At 61.0% G+C, this 23,432-nt stretch overlaps 1 protein-coding gene across 4 annotated transcripts; it reads right to left on the bottom strand.

Annotated features, from left to right (window-relative positions):
* Positions 1 to 910: 910 nt before the first annotated feature.
* ALDH3B1 (aldehyde dehydrogenase 3 family member B1) lies at positions 911 to 21,670 on the bottom strand. 4 transcript variants are annotated; one of them, XM_043452155.1, is made up of 10 exons: positions 21,534 to 21,670; positions 15,823 to 15,985; positions 11,730 to 11,840; positions 11,508 to 11,628; positions 11,151 to 11,236; positions 10,628 to 10,709; positions 8,049 to 8,435; positions 7,145 to 7,311; positions 4,065 to 4,164; positions 911 to 1,611 (listed from the first exon to the last, which is right to left on the bottom strand). In XM_043452155.1, exons 2-10 carry the CDS (start codon positions 15,982 to 15,984, stop codon positions 1,421 to 1,423), a joined length of 1,407 nt encoding a protein of 468 aa, XP_043308090.1. In that variant the 5' UTR covers position 15,985; positions 21,534 to 21,670; the 3' UTR covers positions 911 to 1,420. The 4 variants fall into 4 exon arrangements, with proteins under 4 accessions (XP_043308090.1, XP_043308088.1, XP_043308091.1 ...); XM_043452153.1 differs by lacking the exon at positions 21,534 to 21,670 and adding an exon at positions 20,378 to 20,527; XM_043452156.1 differs by lacking the exon at positions 21,534 to 21,670 and adding an exon at positions 16,229 to 16,252.
* Positions 21,671 to 23,432: the final 1,762 nt, after the last annotated feature.

The raw sequence follows: 23,432 nt of genomic DNA, 5'->3' as shown, positions 1-23,432 counted from the left end.
GATGTACACCACTCGGGAGCCCCGTAACCCAAACAGCCACCAAACAAACCCGTGTTTCCTCCCGGTGACTTGTGTGGCAGAGGGAACTGGGAGGCTGCGGACACTAAGACCCTTGAAGGCCTTCTGTGTCTTGGGGGGGTGGGGGGGTGGGCGGGGAGTGGAATGTGGACAAGGAGGTCTTCCTGGAAGAGCTGACATCCAAGCGGAGAGCACGGAGGAGTTGGGCAGAACAAGTAGGGCCAGACGGCGCGCCCAGGGCATGTGCGGAGGCCCCTGGAGGAGGACACATCAAGGGCATCAGAAGAGGACAGGATGGTGGTGCGGGGCGTACACAGGGCTGTGGCAGAGCCTCCCAAGGGAAGTTTCCCGTCCAGACTTGTGGGCCAGAGGGAGCCAGTGAAGGGGTTCAGGCTGAGGCCTGGCATGGTCCAGTGGGCTTTGGGAAGGTCCGTGGGTGCACTGAGGAGAAGTACTGGGCCTGCGGGAAGAGGGTAGGTGATGGATGGCCCTGGGCACAGCCTTTAGAGTGTGAATTGGGGAGATCTGTGGTGTCATCAAATCATCAGGAATTGCTCAAAGATGGGACTCGGGAGGTAGAAGGGAGTGTCCAGCAGGAGGCCTGGGAGTTTGACAGCTGAATGGGTGGGGACCGCTCCATAGCATCGAGGTTCAGGAGGATGAACGGTTCAGGGAAAAGGATGAGCCCAGGGTGGGACATGGAGAGGGGAGGGTGCCCAGGGCCAGCCACTTGGGGGACAGGAGCGTGTTCAGAGCACCTCTGAGGCCCGAGCTGAAGGGAAGGGGGATCTACTGCGGGCATCTCATCAATCTTTCCTGGAGGGAGAGGTGGGGAGAGAGATGAGGGAGGCAGTGTACCCCCCACCCGAATGAGGAGACAGGACGCTGGAGCTTGGAGTCCGCAATTATGTTCCAAAATTTAATCCTCACAATGATCTCAGGAGATGATGTTCGTCACCTCCTCTGTACACGAGATAGGGGGACAGGCTCAGAGAGGGCAGGGAAGACCCAGATCACGGCAGGTCCACAGCAGGGCATGGACCAGATGCCAGGGCCCCTTCTGCACCCCTCCACAGAAAGAGGGGTCCCGAGAAGTGCCCACAGCTGCCCGACTCTCCCGGGACATAGGTGGCCAGCCTGGGAGCTAGAAAGCAGGCTACACAGTTTCCCACGCTCCCACACCTTGGCCCGTCCTGGGTGGGAGGCAGCTGAGGGCCTGAAAAGAGAAGCCCCAGGCGGGAGGAGGGCAAGCACTGGTCTGGACTGTGGCCTTGGCAGGTCCTTTCCCCCTGTGTCGTGGATCCCAGGTCGTGTCTCCTCCAGCCTCAGGTGGCCACGGCAGCAGAGGACTCATGGACGTGGGCTGGGAGGGACGCTCGGTGCCCCCGTGCCTGGGGTGGGCTCAGAGCAGGGTGCAGCTGCAACTGCGGGTCTCCATAGCCATCAGCAGCACCCTCAAGTTGCGCGGAGTGTGGGGCGGGTAGCGGATGGCGTAGATCTTCTCCAGCCCCGGGGGGCGCAGCAGGCAGGCGCGGTGGTGGGAGAAGGTGTCGAAGGAGAACTTGCCGTGGTAGTTGCCCATCCCGCTGCTGCCTGCAGAGGGGCAGGGGGCATGACAGTCAGGCCCCCCAGTGGCCAGCCGAGGGGTGTCAGACGCACCTGGGCTCTGCTGGTCACAGGGTATGACCTGGGTGGGCTGCTTCATCCCCTGAGCCTTGGTTTCCCCACCTGTAAAGTGGGCTAATCATGAGATGCTGTGGGTAAAGGGCTTAGCCCCACCCTGGCACCAGCACCCAGTCAAATAAATGTTGAGGACGCCAGGTCTGGGGCAAGATGGGTGGATGGTGGGTGACTGGATTCCAGGGGTGGGGGGAGGGAGGGATTGGGAATTTGAGATTAAGAGTGCACACTATAGAAAATAGACAACAGGGACCTACTGTATAGCACAGGGAACTACATTCAACATCTTTTTTTTTCTTCCAACATCCTGTAATAACCTATAATGGAAAAGAGTCTGAAAACGTGTGTGTGTGTGTGTGTGTGTGTGTGTTGCTTAGTCGTGTCCAACTCTTTGCAACCCCATGAACCATAGTCCGCCAGGCTTCTCTGTTCCTGGAATTCTCCAGGCAAGAGTACTGGAGTGGATTGCCATTCCCTTCCCCCAGAGGATCTTCCCAGCCCAGGGATTGAACCCTGGTCTCCTGCATCGCAGGCAGATTCTTAACCATTTGAGCTATAGGGAAGTCGTGTGTGTGTGTGTGTGTGTGTGTGTGTGTGTGTGTGTGTGTGTGTGTGTGTGTGTGTGTGTGTGTGTGTGTGTGTGTGTGTGTGTGTGTGTGTGTGACCAGATTCTGAGCTATAGGGAAGTCGTGTGTGTGTGTGTGTGTGTGTGTGTGTGTGTGTGTGTGTGTGATGGTCTCCTGCAGATTCTTAACCATTTGAGCTATAGGGAAGTGTGTGTGTGTGTGTGTGTGTGTGTGTGTGTGTGTGTGTGAAGATGGTCTCCTGCAGATTCTTAACCATTTGAGCTATAGGGAAGTCGTGTGTGTGTGTGTGTGTGTGTGTGTGTGTGTGTGTGTGTGTGTGAAGATGGTCTCCTGCAGATTCTTAACCATTTGAGCTATAGGGAAGTCGTGTGTGTGTGTGTGTGTGTGTGTGAAGATGGTCTCCTGCAGATTCTTAACCATTTGAGCTATAGGGAAGTCGTGTGTGTGTGTGTGTGTGTGTGTGTGTGTGTGTGTGAAGATGGTCTCCTGCAGATTCTTAACCATTTGAGCTATAGGGAAGTCGTGTGTGTGTGTGTGTGTGTGTGTGTGTGTGTGTGTGAAGATGGAAAGTAAGGAAAGCAACCCCACAGTGGATTCTGGGGTGACTCCCTAGGTTTGAATCCCAGCTTTGAACTGGCAAGTGACTTCGCCTGGTCTCCCTCTGTGACGTGGGGTGACAGTGTCACCACCTTCTAGAGTCGTGGGGACAAGTGTTCAGCCCCGTAGATACGTGAGTGCTATGTTGAGTCCACAGTGTCTAGGTAAGGAGGCAGTCAAGGGCCAGGTAGTAGGAAGTCCAGGGGATGCAGCCTCATGGAAGCAGGGGCAATCTGAGAGGGCTTCCTGGAGTGGGTGAGGCCTGAGGGATATGGCATTGACCAGATAAAGTGGGCATGTGGGGGCAGGAAGGCCCCAGACTGAGGGACAACTCGGGAGAGCATTGGAGGTGGGTGACCTGGCTGTGCTGGGACCCAGGTCAAGCTCCGTGTGGCTGAGGCAGCAGCTAGGGAAATGGGAGAGGAGGCGGGAGCAGGACCCCACGGCCAGGCCAGGCAGGGCCAGCCTCCAGAAGCCAAGTTGGGGTCCTGTGGCTCCGTCAGGGGCTGGGAACTATGGGGGGCTTCGTCAGGGGAGTAACAGAACCAGGTTCACCCACCGACAGGCCCGCTCACTTCCCTGAGGAGGAGGGACTGGGACTGGAGGTGGGGAGCCAGGTGGGCTGGGGGCGGGACTTCCAGAAGGGGGTCGGCCCCGTGCCCAGCCCTGGGAGGGCCTGGGACTACCAGGGCAGCCCGCCAGACCCTGCCGGTCATTTACCCTGGTGCCCAGTGTGGGCCCTCTCGTCCCCTGAGGACGAGGTCGCTCGGAGATGGGCCGTGGTGGCCCCACCTCACACAGCCATTGGGCTTGCTGGGGCCAGCCTCAGAGGCCAGGACCTTGCAGCCAGCTTGGGGGTTGCTAGGGCCTGGTGCAGGGGGGAGCTGACAGCAGCCCCCCATCTCCATCATGGACCCGAGGGGGCGCGGGAGGGCTTGAAAGAGCCGCGTGTAGCCGCACGTGGAGTAGAGAGCACAGCCGGGCCGCCCTGCACGTGCTGCCAGGCCACTCAGGGAGAAAAGCCGCAGCAGGCACCGCGGACAGAAATCACAGTGATGTTGAAAACAACCTAAGTTGTGTGTCTGTGGGTCCGCCTGCGGATGGAAGTGCCAGGACTGGCGTGGAAGGTTCCACTCCAGGCTCTGTGGAGGGGAGCAGGGCAAGGTGAGAGACAGCACCTACCCACTCCTCCGAAAGGCAGGCTGGCCAAGGTCAAGTGCATGAAGCCGTCGTTTCCACAGAAGCCCCCGCTGCTGGTCTGGGCCAGGACCCGCTTCACCACCTGGGGGGAAGCAGCGGTGAGGCTGGTGAGGGAGCTGCCGGGGCCCCAGGACACTTACCTGACCCTCCTCGGTTCCCAAGGCTCTATCTGGCCCCCTCAGTGCCCCGGGGCCCATGGCAGGGTCTGAGGCTGCTGTGTGAGCTGAAGAGTAGCCTCCCACCCCCACGTCCCCACTGGAGACATGTGTCTTGAGCCTCCCTTGAGTGTGGTCCACGCAGGCGGCCACAGACACAGACTCAGGCTGGCAGAGGAGGCAGGAAACCCCGCCTCCTCCTGGGGACGTGGAAGGGCGGGCGACCAGGGAGATGCCCTGGGAGGGATGTGAGGTGCCTGCTGGGTGTCCAGGAGGGCAGAGGTGAGTAGGAGGGACCCTCCCCACCCAGGGTGAAGGCCAAGTGGGGAGGCTGAGGGGCAGGGAAGCTGTGGGAGGCCTTGCGGTCTGCACCACAGGTTGGACACTGAGATTTGTACTTTGAAAACATGAACTTAACCCCTGCTTGACTTAATGAAGGCCCTTCCTTTTCAGTCTGTGGACACTAAAGAAAGATGCAGTCCAGTTGCTCAGTCGTGCCCGACTCTGCGACCCCGTGGACTGCAGCGCACCAGGCTTCCCTGTCCATCACCAGGATGAGCAGACACTAAAGAGTTGTTGCACAAAATCTTGGCTGTAGTTAATTACAACGTGTGACCCTCAGGTCACAGCTAGATCAGGGCCTGCCCGCAGAGTGGACCCCCATCCTCAGGGTCAGAAAATCCCGTTGAGACCCGCAGTAAGGACAGCAGAAGGCGGAGTTGGGACCATCAGTGCTCAGTGAGGACCCAGGGCAGGGCACGCGGGGTGGGATGAGGGTTTGTGTCACCGCGTGCCCTGGAACAGCGCCGGGCGGTCAGAAAAGCTTGAAAGCTGATTGGCCAGATGACCCCCCTCCCCGCTTCCAAGCACCTGGGTAGCACTTCCTTTTTTGACTGCTCTGTGCAGCATGTGGAATCAGTTCCCCCACCAGGGAGTGAGCCTGTGCCCCCTGCATTGGGAGCAGGTTTCACAGAGCCTTAACTGGACAACCAGGGAAGTCCCTGGGTTGCATTTTCTAAAGTTAACATTACACAGATAAACAAGGGCTCCTTGGAGGAACAGCTGATTCTAGGGCCAGGCAGCTTGTAGACCCATAAAGAAAGGAAGTGGTGGGAAAACCAAAGGATGGGCAGGTGTCTGGGACAGAGCAGCTCCCAGTGCCCAGAGGCTGGACAGGTTGAATGAAAATGAGGTGGTATTGGGGACAGGTTAAACAACGAAACAAATCAGGTGGTATTGAGTTGTAACCCAGAAAATAAAGCAGATGCACTGGAGTCCACGCTGATATAAAGAACCAGGCTTCCCTGGTGGGCCAGTGGTTAAGACTCCGTGCTTCCACTGCAGGAAGCACAGGTTCAGTTCCTGGTTGGAGAACTAAGATTGCACATGCCACGTGGCATGGCCAAAAAGAAAAAAGGCATTGATATAAAGAACCAGGCCAAGATTCCAGGTAGGATATTAGATGCTCCCCCTCCAGCAGGTAGAGCTTACTCTCACCCCCTTCCATTGAAGGTAGGCTAGACTTAGTGACTTGCTCTCACAGAAGAGAATAAGGAAAGGGAAAAATAGTCTTTGGTGGAGGCCTGTGCCAGACCCAACCTTGGCCAGGGATGAAGGTTAACCTCACCAGTGATGCATGGATCTCATAGTCCCCTGAGGATGAGCAGAGATGGGCCCTTGGCCCTGGGGGTTTCTTTCATGAGAGAAACAGCTGGCCACGGATATGGGGGACATTCTGCAGGACAGAAGGCCAGCACTGCGTAAGCTGAGAGATGACCACAAGGGGACCAGAGGAGCCATGGCAACTAAATGCAGCTCGGGACCCTGGCCTGGATCCTGGGGCGGAAAGAAAAACTGGCAAAATCTGTCTACAGTCTGGAGTGTGGTTGACAGCAATGTGCCAATGTCTGTTTCTTGGTTTTGACCAATGTAAGGGGAGAAACTGGAGTATATGGGCCTTCCCTGGACTCTCTGCAACTTTTCTGTAAATCTAAAATTATTCCAAAATTAAAAGTTTATTTTGAAAAAGCCTTGCTAGGACTTTCCTGGTGGTCCAGTGGGTAAGACTCCATGCTCCCAGTGCAGGAGGTCTGTGTTCCATCCCTGATCGGAGAACTAGATCCCACATGCCTGCTGCAACTAAGAGTTCGCATGCCACAGCTAAGACCTGACACAGCCTAAATAAATAAAATAAAAAGTAAAAGCGCGTTGTCCAGGGGAATCCCCTGGAGGGTCTGCACTTCCGCTGCAGGGGCCATGGGTTCAAGCCCTGGTTGGGAACTAAGATACTGCATGCTACACAGCACACCGGGATGGGGCGGGGAGCAGGGGGAAGCATTGCCCAGCCTATGAGGGATCTCAGGAGTGCTGGGGGTGAGGGACGTGTGTCCTGAGCTGTAGATCGCTGGCCACACACACGTGAGCCTCCCCTCCTAGGGAGGGGCAGGGGACCCCAGGGAGGGGCAGGGCACCAGGGCTCACTCTTGGGTCTGCGTGTTCTGGTCATTCATACCCCCTCAGTCATTCCATCCCATGTTGTGTGTGCCTTCCATGAGCCAAGCACTGAAGGGGACAGTGCGGCCACCAGGCAGAGATGATGCAGAATAAGAGAGGCCAGGGCTGACCTAGAGGGCACCCTGGGCCCTAGAGGAGGCCCTGGGGAGCTGCCCACTAAAGGCCCAGGAGAACGTGGCCTAGATTGAAAGGCAGGGGGGAGGCCCTGCTGCCCCCAGGAGAAAGGAGAGAGACAGAGCCAAGCGTGCCACCTGTCAGTGCCCCCGAGGGCCCAGGAGCCCCTGCCCTCCTGCCAGGCCCATTGGTCCACTCTGGTCATGGAGCCATCGCCCTCTGCTGACCCCACTCCACTCTCCACTGCTGCCACCTGCCCCCGCCTGCGTCCAGCCCTACCTGGCTGCTCTTGGAGAAGACGTACAGGGCCAGGGGCTTCTCCCGACGGTTGATGAAGTCGATGGCCTGGCCCAGGCTCCTCACGTTCACGATGGGCAGGATGGGCCCGAAGATCTCCTCCTGCATCACCGGCTCGGTCTCCTGCACGTCCACCAGCACCGTGGGGGCTGCCCAGGACAGGGGTCTGCTCAGCCCAGGGGCGGGGCCTCTGATAGGTGGGGCCTCTGGTGGGCGGGGCCTCTGATAGGTGGGGCCTCTGGCGGGCGGGGCCTCTGGTGGGGAGACCCGCGGGAATGTCAGGGCCCAGGGACCCGGATGTCCCAGGGATGGTACTATCCCCGCAGCCCCCGGGAAGTGACCACGAGGGGCTCCCCAACCTGACAGGGTCTGTGGGGCCCAGAGAACCATTCAGCCTTGGTCTCACAGTCAGAGGGTGACCCGATCTTAGACCCCAGAGTCTGAGGCCGCAAGCCCCAGCCTGTTAGACCCTCCAAGCCGTTTGGCCCAGGAGACCAGGGTTCTTTGTTCACAGCAGAGCGGATATTCAGGACGGGCAGTGGAAGGGGAGAACTGGAATCGTGGGCACGTAGCACCTGGGGTCGAGCGGCCCGTGGAGCAGCAGATCGTGGGGCTGAAGTTGGGAACCTGAGCCTAGAACTCTAGGGTCTGAGCTTGGAGAACTGGGGCCAGAGTGTGAAGTCGTGGGGTCGGGGGCTCAGACCCCGGGAACAGGGAACACCAGTGTCACGAAGCCATGGCACCCAGCTGGGCTGTAGGGGTGGGGTCGGGGGAGCCTCAGAGCCCAGACTCGGGGCCCAGCTGTGGCCCCCAGCGTGGAGGGGCCTTCGCTGGGGTGGGGGTGGGGGTGGGGGTGGGGCACAGTGGCAGGGAGGGCGGGGCTCACCGATGTAGAGATCACTTTCATCACTCTGGCCGCCGATGGCCACGCGACCGCAGCTCAGCAGGCCCTGGAGCCGCTGGAAATGCTTCTCGCTGATGATGCGGCCCAGGTTCGGGGAGCTCTGGGGGTCGTCGCCGTAGAAACGGGTGATGGCGCTCTGCAGGGCGGGCACCAGCCGCGCCTGCATCTCGGGGCTGCACAGGATGTAGTCGGGGGCCACGCAGGTCTGGCCCGCGTTGAAACAGCGGAAGAAGGCCACCCGGTTGGCCACAGTCTGGGGGTCACAGTTGTCGTCCACGTAGCAGGGGTTCTTGCCTCCCAGCTCCAGCGTGACAGGTGTCAGGTGCTTGGCGGCGGCAGCCATGACGATCTTTCCAACTTGAGGGTTCCCTGGGCAAGGAAGGAAACCAAAGTGGCTCTCCATCACTTGACCAGGCAGGGTGGTCCCAGCCCAGGGCTGGGCGCCCTCAAGGGGGTTCACTCCCTGCCCTGTGCCTTCCTGGAGAGGCCTTTGAATGGGGTCTCATCTGGCCTTTCCTTGTCAGTTGCTGCTACACCTGGACCTTCCTCCCATCATCTTCCCCCTACCCCCACCCTGACCAGCCCCACACAGCGGAAGGTCCCCAGGAGCTCTGCCCCTGATAGCAAGCCGGCTGGCTCCCTCACCTGACTTGCCAGCTTAGACTTCCAGGAACACCACCGCCCCACCCCCTCACCCCCTACAGTGTCTCCCGGCTCCTGATCCCAGGCTGGGACCTGCAGGGACTCTTTCTAACCCGCCCCTCTGCACCCTCCCTTCTCTCCACTGGCCTCTGAAAATGACCCCTTTGGCCCAAGGTCAGCGTCCCAGTCCAGCTGGCCCACATCGGGTCTCCCGTCCCTCTGACCTGACGCGGCAGCCCTGGCACCTCCCCCCGGCCGCTGCCTCTCCTCTGTGCTGGTCGCCCTGGTCTCACAGTCCCTCTTCCGCTCAGCCATCCCAACCACTCCCGATGCCCCCCAGGCCTTGAGACCCTCCTGCCCATGCCTGACCCAGGGTGCCATGTTGCCATATGTGTCCTGATGACCCTGGTCTTTCTCCCCAGCCACCATGGCCTGAGGGAGCCCGAAGCCCAGTCACCTCTCTGGTCTCACTTCCTCCTGCTTCCCTGTCGTTGGTCCCCTCTATCCAGGCCCCCCTCACCCCCCAGGTGCCCTCCCCTGACCACAGCTCCTCCCTCAGGGCCTCCTGTCTTTGTCAAACACCTCCTTGACTATGAGGCCATCCTGACCAACCCCCGCCACGTGCCTTCCCACCTCTGCCCTGATCAACTTGGAATGGGCTCCATGACAACACAGGAGACCTTGTCTTCCTAGCCCTGCTTCATCCCAAGGCCTGGCCGTGCCAGGCCCGGTCTGTGCTCTAGAAAACGTTCACTGAGCGAGCAGGTGAGCGAGTGAGTGGATGCTGCCCAGGCCACGTGCTGTGACAAAGGCTTTCATTCATCCACTATCCTTAAGACAGGCCTGAGACTTGGGGATGGCCCCTGTCCCACTGATAAGGAAACTGAGGCCTGGACAAGTCAGGCGATGTGGCAGAGTACCATCTGATGGTCAGTCAGCCTCTGCACAGACTGCCTTCGGGGCCTGACCTGGACATTGGCCTCTGGGGTCTGCCTGCCTTGCCTCTGCAACCTCAGTCCAGAGGGACCAGGGCCCAAAGCCCACTGAGTTTTGAGCTGTGGCGGTGGAAGGTGAGTGGAGGGTGGATGGTAGGCTCCCCCGCCACCAGCTGCCTCCTCCTGGTATTCCCGCCCCCTGGGAATCTGGAGGAACAGCTGAGGACCCTGCCTCTGTGCTCTCCCCGTCTCCTTCACTGTCTGTTACGGTGGCAGCTGGCAGGCCTTGTCCTGGGTTCGCGGCAGGGTCTGGGAAGGAGAGAGGCCGAGACAGCATCCCCGGACAGGGATGAGGTGTGCCGTGGGGGAGGCAGGTCTGGCCTCCCTCCTCCAGGGCCTGGCCCGCTCACACGGCTGTCTGCCTCCTCCACCCTTTCTTCTCTTCTGGGAATTCTGCCCTGGTCACCTGAAGCTAGGTGGTGTCTGGGCCCCATGGGCACATGCCAGGGTGAGGGCAGGTGACCTCTAGGGGCAAAATCCAGCCTAACCCTGGCTAGTGAGGTGGGCACTGCATCGCTTTGTCACCCAAGTCTCCGGACCCTCATCCATCCAGCCTTCCAGAAGGGCCGTGGGGTGGTGAGGGAGTGTCTGGCACAGCAGAGCTCACTCAGCAAGGGCAGATGCTGTGACATAAGACTGTGATTGATGGAGAGGCCTGTTCCCTGGGACAGGGCCCAGCTCCCCAAGGGTCCCAGGGGTGCAGGGCCGCTCTCTAGCCTGCTTGTCCCAGAGCCAAGCACAGCCCCCAGCGCTCACCCCCGTGTCCTCCCTGGCTGGCTGTCTACCTCTGTCCCCTGAGCCTCTCTCCAGCAGCTGGGGACAAGGCCCCGAGGGTGGAGCTGGGCTCAGGCCTCTCGCCCCTCCCATCCCGTGCGCCCCCCGCAGCCGGTCCCCGCAGCCGGCCCCCCGCAGCCGGCCCCTCACCCGTGAAGAAGATGTAGTCGAACTTGTGCTCCAGCAGCCTCCCGGTCTCCTGGGGCCCGCCCAGCACCACGGCAAAGCAGCTCTGCAAGGGGGGATGGACAAACGGAGGCTCCCTCTGGGGTCCCAGCGTGAGAGCCCAGGGGGCTGCCTGCCTGCCTGCGGCTGCTCCCCCCTTACCTGGCCTGACCCAGCGATGCCAAGGCTCCAGGTGGGCTGGGTGGGGAGCTGGGAGCCCCCCCAGGGACACTGGGCACGGGCAGTACCAGCCCACCACGTGTGAGGTTGGGGCTTGGCAGAGTTAGGTTGGGGACTGAGGCCAGGGTGACCAGAGACAGGCAGGGAGCTCCTGGGGACAGGCCCCACCCCTCTGTTTCACGCAGAGGGGAACAGAGAAGCCGGTGACCTGGGCAAGGCCACACAACCCAGAGGAGGTCGGAACTCAGGTCCTGCCCCGGGCCCAGGGGGCTGGCCTGGCCCTGCTCGGCCCCAGTGTGGCTGCCGGTCCGCACCGGGCCCGGCTCACCTGGTCCAGGTATCCGGGCAGCACCTCGGCCAGGACCTTCTCAGTGCTCTTGCTGATCTCCGAGGGTTTCAGGACCACGCAGTTGCCTGTGGGGCGGGATGGGGAGAGGGCCCATCTCCACTGGGTCCTCACACACCTGCAGGTCAGGAGCCCACCTCGCTCCCCCTCCAGGTGAAGAATACAGCTGGGCTAGGAGAGGTGCGGTGCCAGCCCCAAGGCCACACACACGGAAACCAGGCCATCGTAGCCACCTGGTGCCAGCCCCCCCCAACTCTGCCCTGGCTCTGGGGGCGGCTGTGATGCCACGAGGCTGGGAGGGGAAGGGCAGGGGGCGGGAAGGCCGTGGGTCTCTCTCACCTGCTGCGAGGGCGCCCACCAGGGGCCCCAGGCTCAGGTTCAAGGGGTAGTTCCAGGGGGAGAGGATCAGCACCAGGCCGAAGGGCTCCTTCCGGATGAAGGCTGAGTCCAGCTGAGTGGCCTGGGCCAGGGCCAGCGTGGTGGAGAACAGTGAGGGGCTGGGGTCTCAGCCTCTCAGCTACCCTCCACCCAGAGAGGCCTCCTGATCCCAGCGTCACTCACCAGGTTCTTGGACACTTTCTCATCCTTCATCCAGGCCCTCAGGTTCCTAAGGGCCAAGTTAATCTCGTTCTGGCTGATGCTGATTTCAGACACCTCTGCCTCGAAGGCTGACTGCAGGGCGGGTGAGGGGGAAGGGGCAGGGTCAGGGCTAGGATCGGGGACCCAGGATCCACATGTGGCTGGAGCCCTGGAGAGGGCTGGAGCCCTGGGGAGGGCAAAGCCTGTCTTATTGACTCATTCATTCATTCATTTATTCTCTCCACATTCACTGAATGCTTACAATGTATGGGTCCCATTCCTGTGCTGGGAACGTAGCGGTGATGAAGCAGACAGAAGACCTGCCCCCTGGAGCTGACGTTGTGGTGGGGGGCACAGTCCACGTGATGATGAGAATACTGACTACTCCATTAAGACGTGACAAGTGCAATAGAAGGATGGAACAGGGTTTCAGGGTGTGTGTGTGAGTGCCTGTGCATGTGTGTGTGTCTCTTTGCACTATTTTACACGAGATGGTCAGTACTAGCCTCTGGGATGGCGTGACATTTGAGCAGTGAAGAAAGAAAGGGAGGTAGCCCGTGGATACCTGGAGGCAGGATATTCCAAGCTGAGGGTATGGCATGTGCAAAGGCCCTGAGGCGGTGCAGGCTTTGCTCTCTTCCTGGTTAGCAAGCAGGAGAGTGGGTGTGGTGATGAGGCCCAGCCACTGGGGTGAGGACTGCTGAGCAGAGCAGGGACAGGATCTAACTCAAGTTTGAGCAGGACTGTCCTTGTGGCCCCTGTGGCCTGCTTTTGTGGATGCCAGTCTGCAGCAGACACTGGGGACAGGTGTCTCTGGATAATTGCCATCAGTTCCCACAGCCCAGGGGCCAAGGGCAGATTTCGAGGGCAGGAGTCAGAAAGAGGCAAAAATCAATAGGGACATTGTCCTGATCTCTGCTGGCTGGCATGCCTGTCCCACCCCCGCGAGGGAGGAGGGACCCAGGGCGTGGGCCGCAGGCAACTGGAGGCCCATCGCCCGGGGCACCAGAGCCAAGCTGTCCTCATGCCTGAGACTCCGCTGTTATAGGGAGAGCACCTTCCTGCCAGAGGTGAGGGCGATGCGCCCAGGGTGCCAGAGCTGAGCCTTGAGCGGGAAGGGTGTGGGGACCCTGGAGGAGGAAGCCCTGGCCACCGGCTCCTCTGGGAGCTGAGCCTGCTTCAGGCATGCCTTCTACTGTGTCTGTGCTTACAGGCCACCCTCGCTGGGCAGCGAGATCTCCTGTGACCTGCGTGAGGTTTGGGCCTGTTTAAGGGGCTTCTCTGGTGACTCAGATGGAAAAGAATCTGCCTGCAATGCAGGAGAACCGAGTTCGATCCCTAGGTTGGGAAGATCCCCTAGAGGAGGGCATGGCAACCCACTCTAGTACTCTTGCCTGGAGAATCCCATGAACAAAGGAACCTGGTGGGCTACAGTCCATGAGGTCGCAAATAGATGGACACGACTGAGCGACTAACACTTTCACTGTTTTCAAGGGATGATCTGGACCCCATTGAATGCCATGGAAGAGTAGGCTGTTTTCAGCAGGGGCTGTGTGCCCTCAGGCAAGAACATGCCCTCTCTCAGTCACCTCTGAGGGTGACTGGGTGTGACCACCTGTACCCGGAAGGGGGGTATGACCCCCTGTACCTGAAAGGGCTGTTGGAGGTTAAGTGGGAGCATTCCTGCAGGGCAGACAGGGCAGATACTGCCTGCTGGGAGGGTGGGAACAGGGCTGGCTGAGACCAGAGGGAGGGACAGATTGGATTTCCTGGGCTGCTGCTCCCTTTATGGGGCCCTGGCTCCTAAAGCCTTGAGGGTTGGAGGCGGGAGGTGAAAACTGAGCTGTAGGGAGAAGAGGGACCAGATAGACCGTCAGGTCAGGTGTCACAGAGGCGGACAGGCCAGGCCCGCAGGTGTGCGGGCAGAGGCTCCGTGGGGGTACCAGCCCCCAGGGAGCCCAATAAGCCAGGTTAGGGGATGGGAGTCCCCTCTGTCGTGGACCAGGTCCAGTGAGGACACTCCACACAGGGAGGCAGAGCCAGGCCCCTTGGATGTCAGAGAGCCAAGGAGAGGATGCTCTGGCACCCTGGTTTCATAAATGGGACAACAGATGATTCCAGAAACAGCTGATGAGGGAGCCCGGCTATAGTCCTGGAGCATGGTGATAAACCGAAGGTTGAGGACACTGAGAAAGTGGCTAGGCATCACCAGGAGGCCACGTCCTGAGGACAAGTCCTTGTGACCAGCTTTTACTGTCCCATGGAATGGGGGTGCCTTAATCCATGACCTCAGATGCCACGAAACCCCATAGTCTCCAAGTCCAGGCCTGCTCTGGAGCCAGGGTGGACACCCGGCTGGGTGTCTGCAAATCAGGTGGGTCCCAAGGAGGCTGAAAAGCCACCCCCAGGTCTGCCAGGGCTGGCATCTCTCCCACGAACTGGGTGGAGCCAGCAGGCCCAGCAGAATGGCAAAGATGGCCCGAGGGCGATAAGGGATGACCCCAGGGCTCCCTGGAGGGCTCTGCTTATGGACTCAGGAGGGTTGAAGGAAAGCTTGGTGCTCAGCATGAGCCAGTGTGGGACTGCTGCAGCCCCTGGGGACAAGTGGTGACCACAGCAGCTGCCCAGCAGCCAACATGCATCTTGGGCCTGTCCTGGTGTGAAGTATCGGAATAGCACCTTTACAGTTGGCAAAGAGTCACAGCCTTGGCGGGTTATTGGTGGTGAGGGGCAGGAGGGCGCCGGGGCGAGTCTGGACACTGTGGCTTTGTGGCGAGCACAGGGATCTTTTGTCCAGAGAAGAAACCCGGGGACAGCTGTCTTGGGGCAGCGGCAGCCACATGGGTGGGCCCTACTGGCTGAGAGGGTGGGAGGCTGACTACAAGGAAGGATATTTCTTGGGGTCCGGTCATGGCTACTGCTGGAAACAGGAGGAACTGAGCCCCAGGCCTCCAAGGTTTGGACAGAGGCCATGATGCCCACAGTACCTGGTGAAGCCAGAGTCCCCCCAACACACGTGGCCTTAGGGGTGCGACCCTCCTCACTGGACCTCATCCCTCATGTGTCTCCGCCTCTAGGCCTCCCCTCCAGCCACGCCAGCCTCCTTGCCGCTCCTCCAGCACAAACGCACCAAGCACCGGGCCTCAGGGCCTGTGCATGTGCCAGGCCCTCTGCCATTTCCCCCTTGTCCCTGGGACACTTCCCCCTCCCCCTTCACACATCACCGTCTCCAGGAAACCTCCCTTGACTCCCACATACGAAACAGCACCCTGACCCTGGCCCGCTGTCACCCCCTTCTCACTGGGAGTGTCTCTCCATGGTATTTATCACCACCCAACATGCTTTGTATTTATTTACTGTCTAATTGTGTCTCTCCCCGGGAGGCCAGCTCCCTGGACACAGGGACTTGGTGTTATTTGTTGTGTCCCCAGAGCCTAGAACAGGACCTGGCACATAGTAAGTGTTCAATAAATAGTGGTGGAGTGGGGGAATTCCCTGGCGGGCCAGTGGTTAGGACTCGGAGCTTTCACTGCCGAGGTGCGGGTTCAATTCCCTGTCGGGGGACTAAAATCCCAAAAGCCGTTCGTGCGCATGCGTGCTAAGTCGTGGTCCGACTCTTTGCAACCCCATGAACTGTAGCCCACCAGACTCCTCTGTCTATGGAATGCTTCAGGCAAGAATACACTGGAGTGGGTTGCCATACCCTCCTCCAGGGGGTCTTCCCGACCCAGGGATCAAACCTGTGTCTCTTATGTCTCCTGCATTGGCAGGTGGGTTCTTTTCCACTAGCGCCACCTGGGAAGCCCCAAATAGCAGTGGAGAGGAGGTAGGCATGAACGACTAGATGAATGCAGAAGAGTGGGTTCTGATACAGGAAAGGAGGTGGGCGTGATAGCTTTTAGTTCCCCTTTGTGGAGGATGCAGCTGTCCCCACCTTCGCTGCCCACCCCCCACCCCTGCCCTCCTCCCCCCACCCCTGCCCCCCCACCCCTGCCCCCCCACCCCTGCTCCCCTCCCCCCCCTGCCCTCCACCCCCCAGCCCTGCCCTCCTCCCCCCACCCCGCCCCCCACCCACCTTGTGCAGATCCTGAGCCAGCGCCTCCAGGAGAAGCTGCTTGTTCTCTCGCAGGAAGCGACTCAGGCCGTTCAGCTGGGCGGCCCGGAACTCTGCTGGCCGTGTGCGCCCCGAGCTGAAGGCCTCCCGCAGCCGCTGCAGGGTGTCCGCGAAGGGGTCCATCCTGCAGGGTGGGGGCAGCGTGGGTCGGAGTGCTCCCACCTCCACGGACCCCTCCACGGCCCCTGCTCGCACCCACATGGGCCCACGGACACCCCCTCGGGGACTCACACATAATCCCAGGGACCCGGGCTGCCCCACCTACATGCACACACACCACACACATGCGCACACAGGACACACTTAGACAGCCACTGACAGAACTACAGATCACGCCCCTCGGCCAGTGGGCAGGAGGGCCCTGGACCTTAGGGCAGTCACGGGCCTGGGCCTGGGCTGGACAGCTACTCCACCGCCCCTAAGGGCGAGCAGGCGGCCAGGGGACCACGTGTCTTCCTGCCGCACAGAGAAGAGCCTTAAACCACGGCTCCCCACCCACCGCTCCACACCCCTCCCGGAGACGGCAGCCCTGAGCCCAGCAGGCCTGGGTGGAGCAACCGGGGGTAGTGTGGCCACCAACGGCCCCTGCAGCCACCTCGTTGGGACATTCCTGACTCAGAATGCGCTGCCATCCTTGGTCCCTAGGCGGGGGGCCCTGCCCAGAGAGGCCGGGCTGGTGGGCGGTGGCTCAGAGGCCGGGTGACAGGACCTCTCCCCCCAGCCGTGGCCCAGCTCCGCAGCAAAATGGGGAAGGAAGAGCTCGCCTCCCCCAGGTGCCACAGCCCACCCCCACTCCGCGGCCACGGTGCAGGAGGAACAGGGAGTCGGGGGTGGCGAGCAGTGAGGGGCAGCCCGGCCCGCGTGCTGGCATCAGCCTGGGCCAGCAAACTGGGTAAGGGCCCTGGCATTCCCCCGGGCCCCCGCCTGTTTACCTGAAGCTCATGAGAGGAGTGCTCTGACGCACTTGGTCCTCGGCCTGGTGCCAAAGACCCATGGGGGCCCTTTCCTTCTTCCCTTCTGACTCCCTTCCCTCGGGTCTCTGCTAGGCTGATGCCTCCTTCAGGCAGCCCACCAAGATTACTCTCTTATACATTCTCACAGGGGTCCCGCGACCGTGCTCCCTACCACACTGCGTGTGTGTGAGTTGCTCAGTCGTGTTCGACTCTGTGATTCCCATGGACTGTAGCCCGCCAGACTCCTCTGTCCATGGACTGCTGCAGGCAAGAACACTGGAGTGGGTTGCCATTTCCTTCTCCAGGGGATCTTCCTGACCCTGGGATTAAACCCAGGTCTCCTGCATTGCGGGCAGATTCTTCACCCTCTGAGCCCAGGGAAGCCCACCCTGTGTCGTACTTTGTGGTAAATACCTGGTTTCTTTCTGTCCGCTTCTCTGTCCCCACCCCCCATCCCTCTCCTCTCCCACTAGACTGGGAGGCAGGGCCCCACTCTGCCTTCTTGGCCTGTCATTTGGGTCTTCGTGCTCCCCATCTGTTAGGGTCTCCCTTCCACCTACCAGCTGACAGGGTTTTTTTTATCAAGGGTGAGACCCTGCCGGCCAGTTCGGGGCCCAGGGCATGGCATCAGTGCCCCCGGGGCGGTCAGCTACGGTTAAGTGGCCGCTGCGGCCACAGCCCTAAGTTTTCTGCAGGGCTCCATGACCACCTGGGCCAAGCTGCTCCAGCCGACAGGATGGCCTGGCATGATGGACTCTGTGCCAGAGCCTGATGGGAGCCCTGCGCTGTCCCCATACGTGTGACGGAGGCCAGACTGAGCCCACAGGCCTCCTGCTGCGATCAGGAGAATGCGGGCAGTTGTCTGGGCACAGGGCGGGCTCCATGGCCCCCAGAGAGGGTGACAGTGCCCCAGAGCGGGCACATTGTCAGGGCCGCTCTCAGACCCAGGCTCACCCTCCGCTCCCACCCTCCTCCTGGGAAGAAGGCGTACTGGCCAGAGGCCCAGGAGCCCAGAGCCTTGATGACCCCCAGGGCCGCCTCGTGAGCTCAAACCCTGACCCGGCCTCTTCTGGCTGTGTGACCTTGGACAAGTCACTCGTCTTCTCTCTGCCTCAGTTTCCGTGTCTGTAAAATAGGGATGCCGATAGCACTTGCTCTGGAGAAGGAAACAGCAACCCACTCCAGTATTCTTGCCTGGGAAATGCCACGGACAGAGGAGCCTGGCGGGCTACAGTCCCTGGAGTCACAAAGAGCTGGACACAACTGAGCGACTAAACCACCATCACCAATAACACTTGCTACCATCCGGAGAATTAAATGACGTATCACCTTGGGAAGCAGTGGCCGTTGCCCACATAGTTAATGGTCAGCTGTGGTTATTGTTACCAAGTGCTCGGCAAATATTTATTTATCCCTCTTCCCTTGCCCCCACCCCCTCTCACCTTCAGATTCTTGCTGACGGTTGCTGAGGACGAACCACACCTGCCCCCTCCCTCCTCTGCAGGGTTCCTTTCCTAAGCGTCTCCGCAGAACCCACAAAAATGTGAGGCATCTCACTTGAAGGGAGCATCTCCCGGTGCAGTGAGGGGCGGGGAGCTCTGCGGGGGTGGAGGTCTGGTTGGAACATTCCAGCGACACTGAGATCAACTCACACAATAGTGCCCCCTGCAATTTGGTCAGGACCGAGTCCCCCCCACCCCCCAGGGGTGCCTGCTGGGGAGCGGGGAGCTTGACTCAACCCACGTGAGCAGGTGAGCCAAAGTTACCTGTGGGGCCTGGGGCCTGAGGGAACCCTGGGCCTGTGACCTCACAAGGGAGCCGAGCAGCTGCTGTGGACACACCAGTGCATGGGTTCCTGCACCGGGGGGTCTGGGGGCCCTGAGCCCACCTCCCTGGGAGCTGTTAAGTCATTTGATGTGACAAGGGACGGCTGGTTTCCCAGGGGGCCCCGGGGCCTGGGGCCTGGGGATGCGCTAGTAAGAATAGTAATGACCAGGTGCTGACGCTGCAGGTACTGTGTCAGCGGCGGGGGCACCAGACGTGGGTACAGCATGGTGTTCGGATGGCATCCCTGAAGGAAGCTGAGGCCCCGGGCCCGTGGCCTCGAGGACACTGGCAGGCGGGGTGGACACGCAGGTCTGCTGCCTCCAAAGCAGTATCGGGAATCCTCTGCTGCCCGGGCCCCGCCCCTGGACCCTGCCTGGTCCTGCCGATGAGCTACCTCCCAGCCCCCACCCCTGTCCACCCTCTCATGCTTTCTGCCTTGGTTTCCCCATCTATACCACAGTCCCTCTAAAAGCATGCTCCCAGTACGCCGTGTCAGGGGCCCAAGGACCTGGGTCCAAATCCCAGGTTATCAGCTCGGGTCTTGGGCAGGTGGCTTGGCCTCCCTGTGGCTCGCTTTTCCCATCTGTGAAATGGGCATGATGCCTATGTTTACCCTGTGGTGCTGGGAAGCGCTTGGGGCCGGGCCGAGCCCCATGAGTGCTCGTGAGGATGGTTCCTGACGATTGTTATTCAGACAAGACCGCAAAGGACATCTGTGCCGAGGGGGCCGAGAGGAGAAGACCCTGGGGTGGGAACCCGAGGAGACCTTGGCCCAGTGTGGACACCTGGGAGGCAAGGACATCAACTTGGGACCCAGTGGGGGCAGGGAAGCGGAGCCGGCAAGAGCGACAGAGGTGACCTTGGTGATCTGAGGGCCTGGGGAGCCCCTCGACCATCAGGTGGAGGTCACCGGCCTGCCTCGAAAGCCCCACAGGCCCTAATACCCTAGAGTCTCTAGTCTGGCCTCACCCCAGGACCTGTGTAGCCTTAACCTGGATTTTCCCAAGGTCTCCCGCACTCTGGGCAGCAGCCGCCTCCCTTCCGTGGGGGCCGTGGGGGCCGTGGGGAGCTGGGGACCAACCCTTGGCCGTGGGCTGAGCCAACCCCAGCCCCGCTGCACGGAGAGGCTGTGCCCGCGGCTGGGCTCCCTGATGCTGGTCAGGTCCATCTGATAACAGCTTCTCTGCAAGGCAGGGAAGGCGGGGCCTGGCTGACCTTTCTTCCTGGATGTTGGCAGGGTCCATTCCCAAGAATGTGATAGCTCAGAACCACTCAAAGTGAACCCCACCCCAGCAGTGGGTACGCGCGGCCGATGCCCAGGAAATGTGCTGTCAGACGGATGCTTGATGCCACTCCCCTCCACCCCAGGGACAGGGGTGTATTCCTTCCTGAGGCAGCTGGTCCAGAGCTGGGTCCCCTGGCTCCCTCAGTAACCCCAGCCCAGCTCAGACTCAGTATGGATGCTGGCTGCCTCAGGGACCCTCGGCTCCTCTCTTTGATCTCTGAGGTTGGGGCGAAGGGAAGTCCCTTCCTCCTCCTCCTTTCTCCCCAGGAGGGCAGAGCAGCTCTGAGAAGACAAAGCTAGCTTCTGCATGCGACCGTAAGGGGTCAGACCTGCCCTGACCCAGAGCAGCCAGAGTCTTGACAGCAGCCCAGAGTCTCCATGCCTGCCTGCTGGCAGGCCCCCAACCCTGACCACTGGCAGCTGCATCCCCAGCTGCCACGGAGCACCATACCTGAGGACCTGCCCAGCTGCCCGTCTTCCTGGTCGGCCGCGCTCTGCCCAGCTGCCCGCCCTGCAGTTATGAAATGTCCAGAGCTGGGCCGGCCCCTGGGGCGGGGCCGCCCTGGCCTCGTGCCTGACTTTGACTCTGGGCTGGCCGGAGGCTGCAGGCTGAGATTTCATTATCACTTCCTTCAGTTGGTGGGGGGTGGGGGGGTGCCTCTAGGTCCTTCCCTGGACCACAGAGAGAGGGCCAGGGCCCAGAGAGGGCCAGCACCAGGCCAGCGCCACACAGCAGGCCTCAAGGGAGCTCTGAGCTGAGGCTCCATCCTGAGGCCTTAGGTGGGAAGGGTCCCAGGCCTGGCTGGAGGAGGAGGAGGAGAGTCCAGGGAGTAGAATTCTGGTATGGATGGGGGCGGCGGCCTGGAGCGGCAGGGAAAGCCTGCTCCCCACAACCCTCCCACCCCTGCCCCTCTGAGCCTCAGTTTCCCATCTGCAAAGTGAAGAGATCAGATCCAAAGACAGCTGGAGTCCGGAAACACAACCTCAGGGCCCAGGCGGGCCGCAGGCTTCGTCCTGACGGCCGCGTGTCTGTGTCCATCAGCATTATCTGCCTCCCCCAGCACCCCACTCGCGGCGCCTGTCACCCCTGCAACGTGACATTTTACAAGGAGGAGACGGAGGCCCAGGGAGGGGAGGATCTGACGCCACAGGGCACAGTGGCGGGCTGGGACCCACACGAGAAGGCTGTCGTTCTGTGCCGGGCCGGGTCCGTCTCCAGCAGCCCCCTCCTACCTCCCGGGAAAGAGCGCCGCTCTCTGCCCTCCAGGTGAGCCGCCGTGGAGACAAGTGCGGCCGTGGAGGTTCCCGTGTGCCCGCTCCTCCGCGTCACCCCAGCCCCCACGCCTGCACACCTGTCACAGCCAGCACAAAGGGGGAAGATCCCCCGGCGGGTGCTGGTGTCAGACAGGTGGGTGATTAGGTTACAGGCCTGGGGACAGGCGTATCGTCCTTGCCATCACCCCAGGCCTGTCGCCCCGGGCCCGCGGCTGCCTCTCCACCTTGGTGCCCTGGGTCTTGCCCGGGATCATGGCCCAGGGCCTCTGGGCCGACTGGGCCCCCGGGAGATGCTCCTCATGGCCCCCGCCCTCCCCGCGGCCCCTGCCTACCTGGGAGGGCAGGAGAGGTCTCCGGGCCCTCCTGCAGGATCTGGTAGCCCCCAGAGGCTTCAGCCACTGGGATGGGGTAAGGGGCTGCTGGGGCCCCCGTCCTCTGCGTGGGATGGAGCCCCCAGCCGCTGCCTGTCACGTGGCTCGGCATGTGACAGCCCTGCCCTGCTGTCTGGAGCTGAGCCAGGCAGAGCCAGCGGCAGGCGGGGCAGGGCTGGAGCTGAGCCTGGCAGCGGTCAGCCTGGAACCAGGCCCAGAGAGGGGCAGTCACTGATCTAAGGCCACACAGCAAATCAGGGACCGACCTGGGGAGACATTGGTGGCTGGCAGGGGTATTGCAGGATCCTGAGGGGCCCCTCCCTGACCGGGGATCCCTCCTGCAGGGGTTACCCCTGAATTTGTCACGAATTCAGCCTGGGAAGTCCCCAGAGAGGACTGTCATCCTGGCACAAGGGTCCTAACCTGGCCTGGGAGTGAAGCTCCCAGAGCCTTAAGGGGCACCTCCCCATGGGGAGGAACAGGGGGCAACCCCCTGCCCTCTCTGGGTTGGATGCCTTGTGTTGATCCTTAAAGCTCCAGGGGCTCATATGGGACCTGGGGTGACACGCTTGTCCCAGAGAGCTCGGGATAGATGAGGGGATGTTGCCAAGGTACCACTAGGAGCCACTCTCGGAGCCAGTCTGGTGGTGGGAGGGTCTTCCGAGGACCCAGGTGAGCCGGCGGGGTGGTGTTGGGGGTGCACAGAGATCGGCGGCTGGCGGAGGGGGGCACATCTGACCAGCCGGGCCCTGCCCTTCTGCAGCTCCTCTGGGTTTCAGATTGGAGATCTGGATGAAAGACCCTCGTGATCGTCACCTTTGGGCTCCCTCTCTGGGCAGAGATGGAAGGTGAGCAGGTCATGGGCTAAGACATCACGTTCATTCGTTCATTCATTCATTCTGTCCCTCACCTGATGAGCCTGACTCACAGAGCCTCAGATCCGAGCATCTGACCCCACGGCCAGCCCAGGCTCTCCAGCCCCCCTGCTTCGTGACCTTGAGCAAGTCCCAACAGCTCTCCGGGCCTCTGTTTCCTCCCCCTAAAACGGGGTTGGGGCTCTCTGCCTCACAGGACTGCTGTGAGGGTGAAATCCGTATGGAAAGCCCCCAGTATACAGTAGGTGCTCAGTAGGTGTGAAGGGTTTTCTGCCCCTTTGCCCACCCTCCTAAGGGAGTGGCCACCCCAGGCCTTGTCCCCGGGACGCTGCCCGCACCCTCCTTCCTGCTCCCAGCTTTGAAGGCAGGACCTGTCTCTGCCCCGGCAGCCACCCCCAAGGAGGCCAGTGTGACCCCGGGGTGCAGGCAGAGGCCACTGGGGCACAGTGCCCAGCATACAGTCGGCACTCATTTGTGTGCTCACTTAGCAAAGCTTCACTCACACGGGACACAGACTCATATAATTCTCAGACGTGTGGTTGAACGTCACAGACGAGGCAACAGACTCAGAGAGGGGCAGTGGCCGGGCCAGGGCCACACAGAGGGACAAGCGGGGATTCTAACCCGGCCAGATCTGAGTGCCCAGCCCTCGGCGTCTCCAGGGGGCCCCGCTGTCTTGCCTAGGAGCCGGGTGGGGGTCACCCCCACTCCCAGGAGCCTTTGGGTCTCAGTTGAAAGCAGCATCTATCCTGGATACTTGCTGTGTCAGGCACCAGGCAGGGTCTGTGGCACATCCCAGCTCGGGACCTCCCAATATCTTGTGACAATCATCATCCCCGTGGTTCTCAGTGCTTTTTATGATTTTTTAAAATAGCTATTTTAATCAATTTTGTTGGCTGCACAGGGTCTTAGTTGCAGTGTGGGAAGATCTTCAATCTTTGTCGAGGCATGTAAGAGCTAGTTCCCTGACCAGGGATCCAACCCG

This window comes from Cervus canadensis, chromosome 29 (assembly GCF_019320065.1).
Source record: "Cervus canadensis isolate Bull #8, Minnesota chromosome 29, ASM1932006v1, whole genome shotgun sequence".
Classification (NCBI taxonomy): domain Eukaryota; kingdom Metazoa; phylum Chordata; class Mammalia; order Artiodactyla; family Cervidae; genus Cervus; species Cervus canadensis.
Note: the sequence above shows the minus strand (reverse complement) of the source record. Positions and strands in the feature narration are given on the sequence as shown.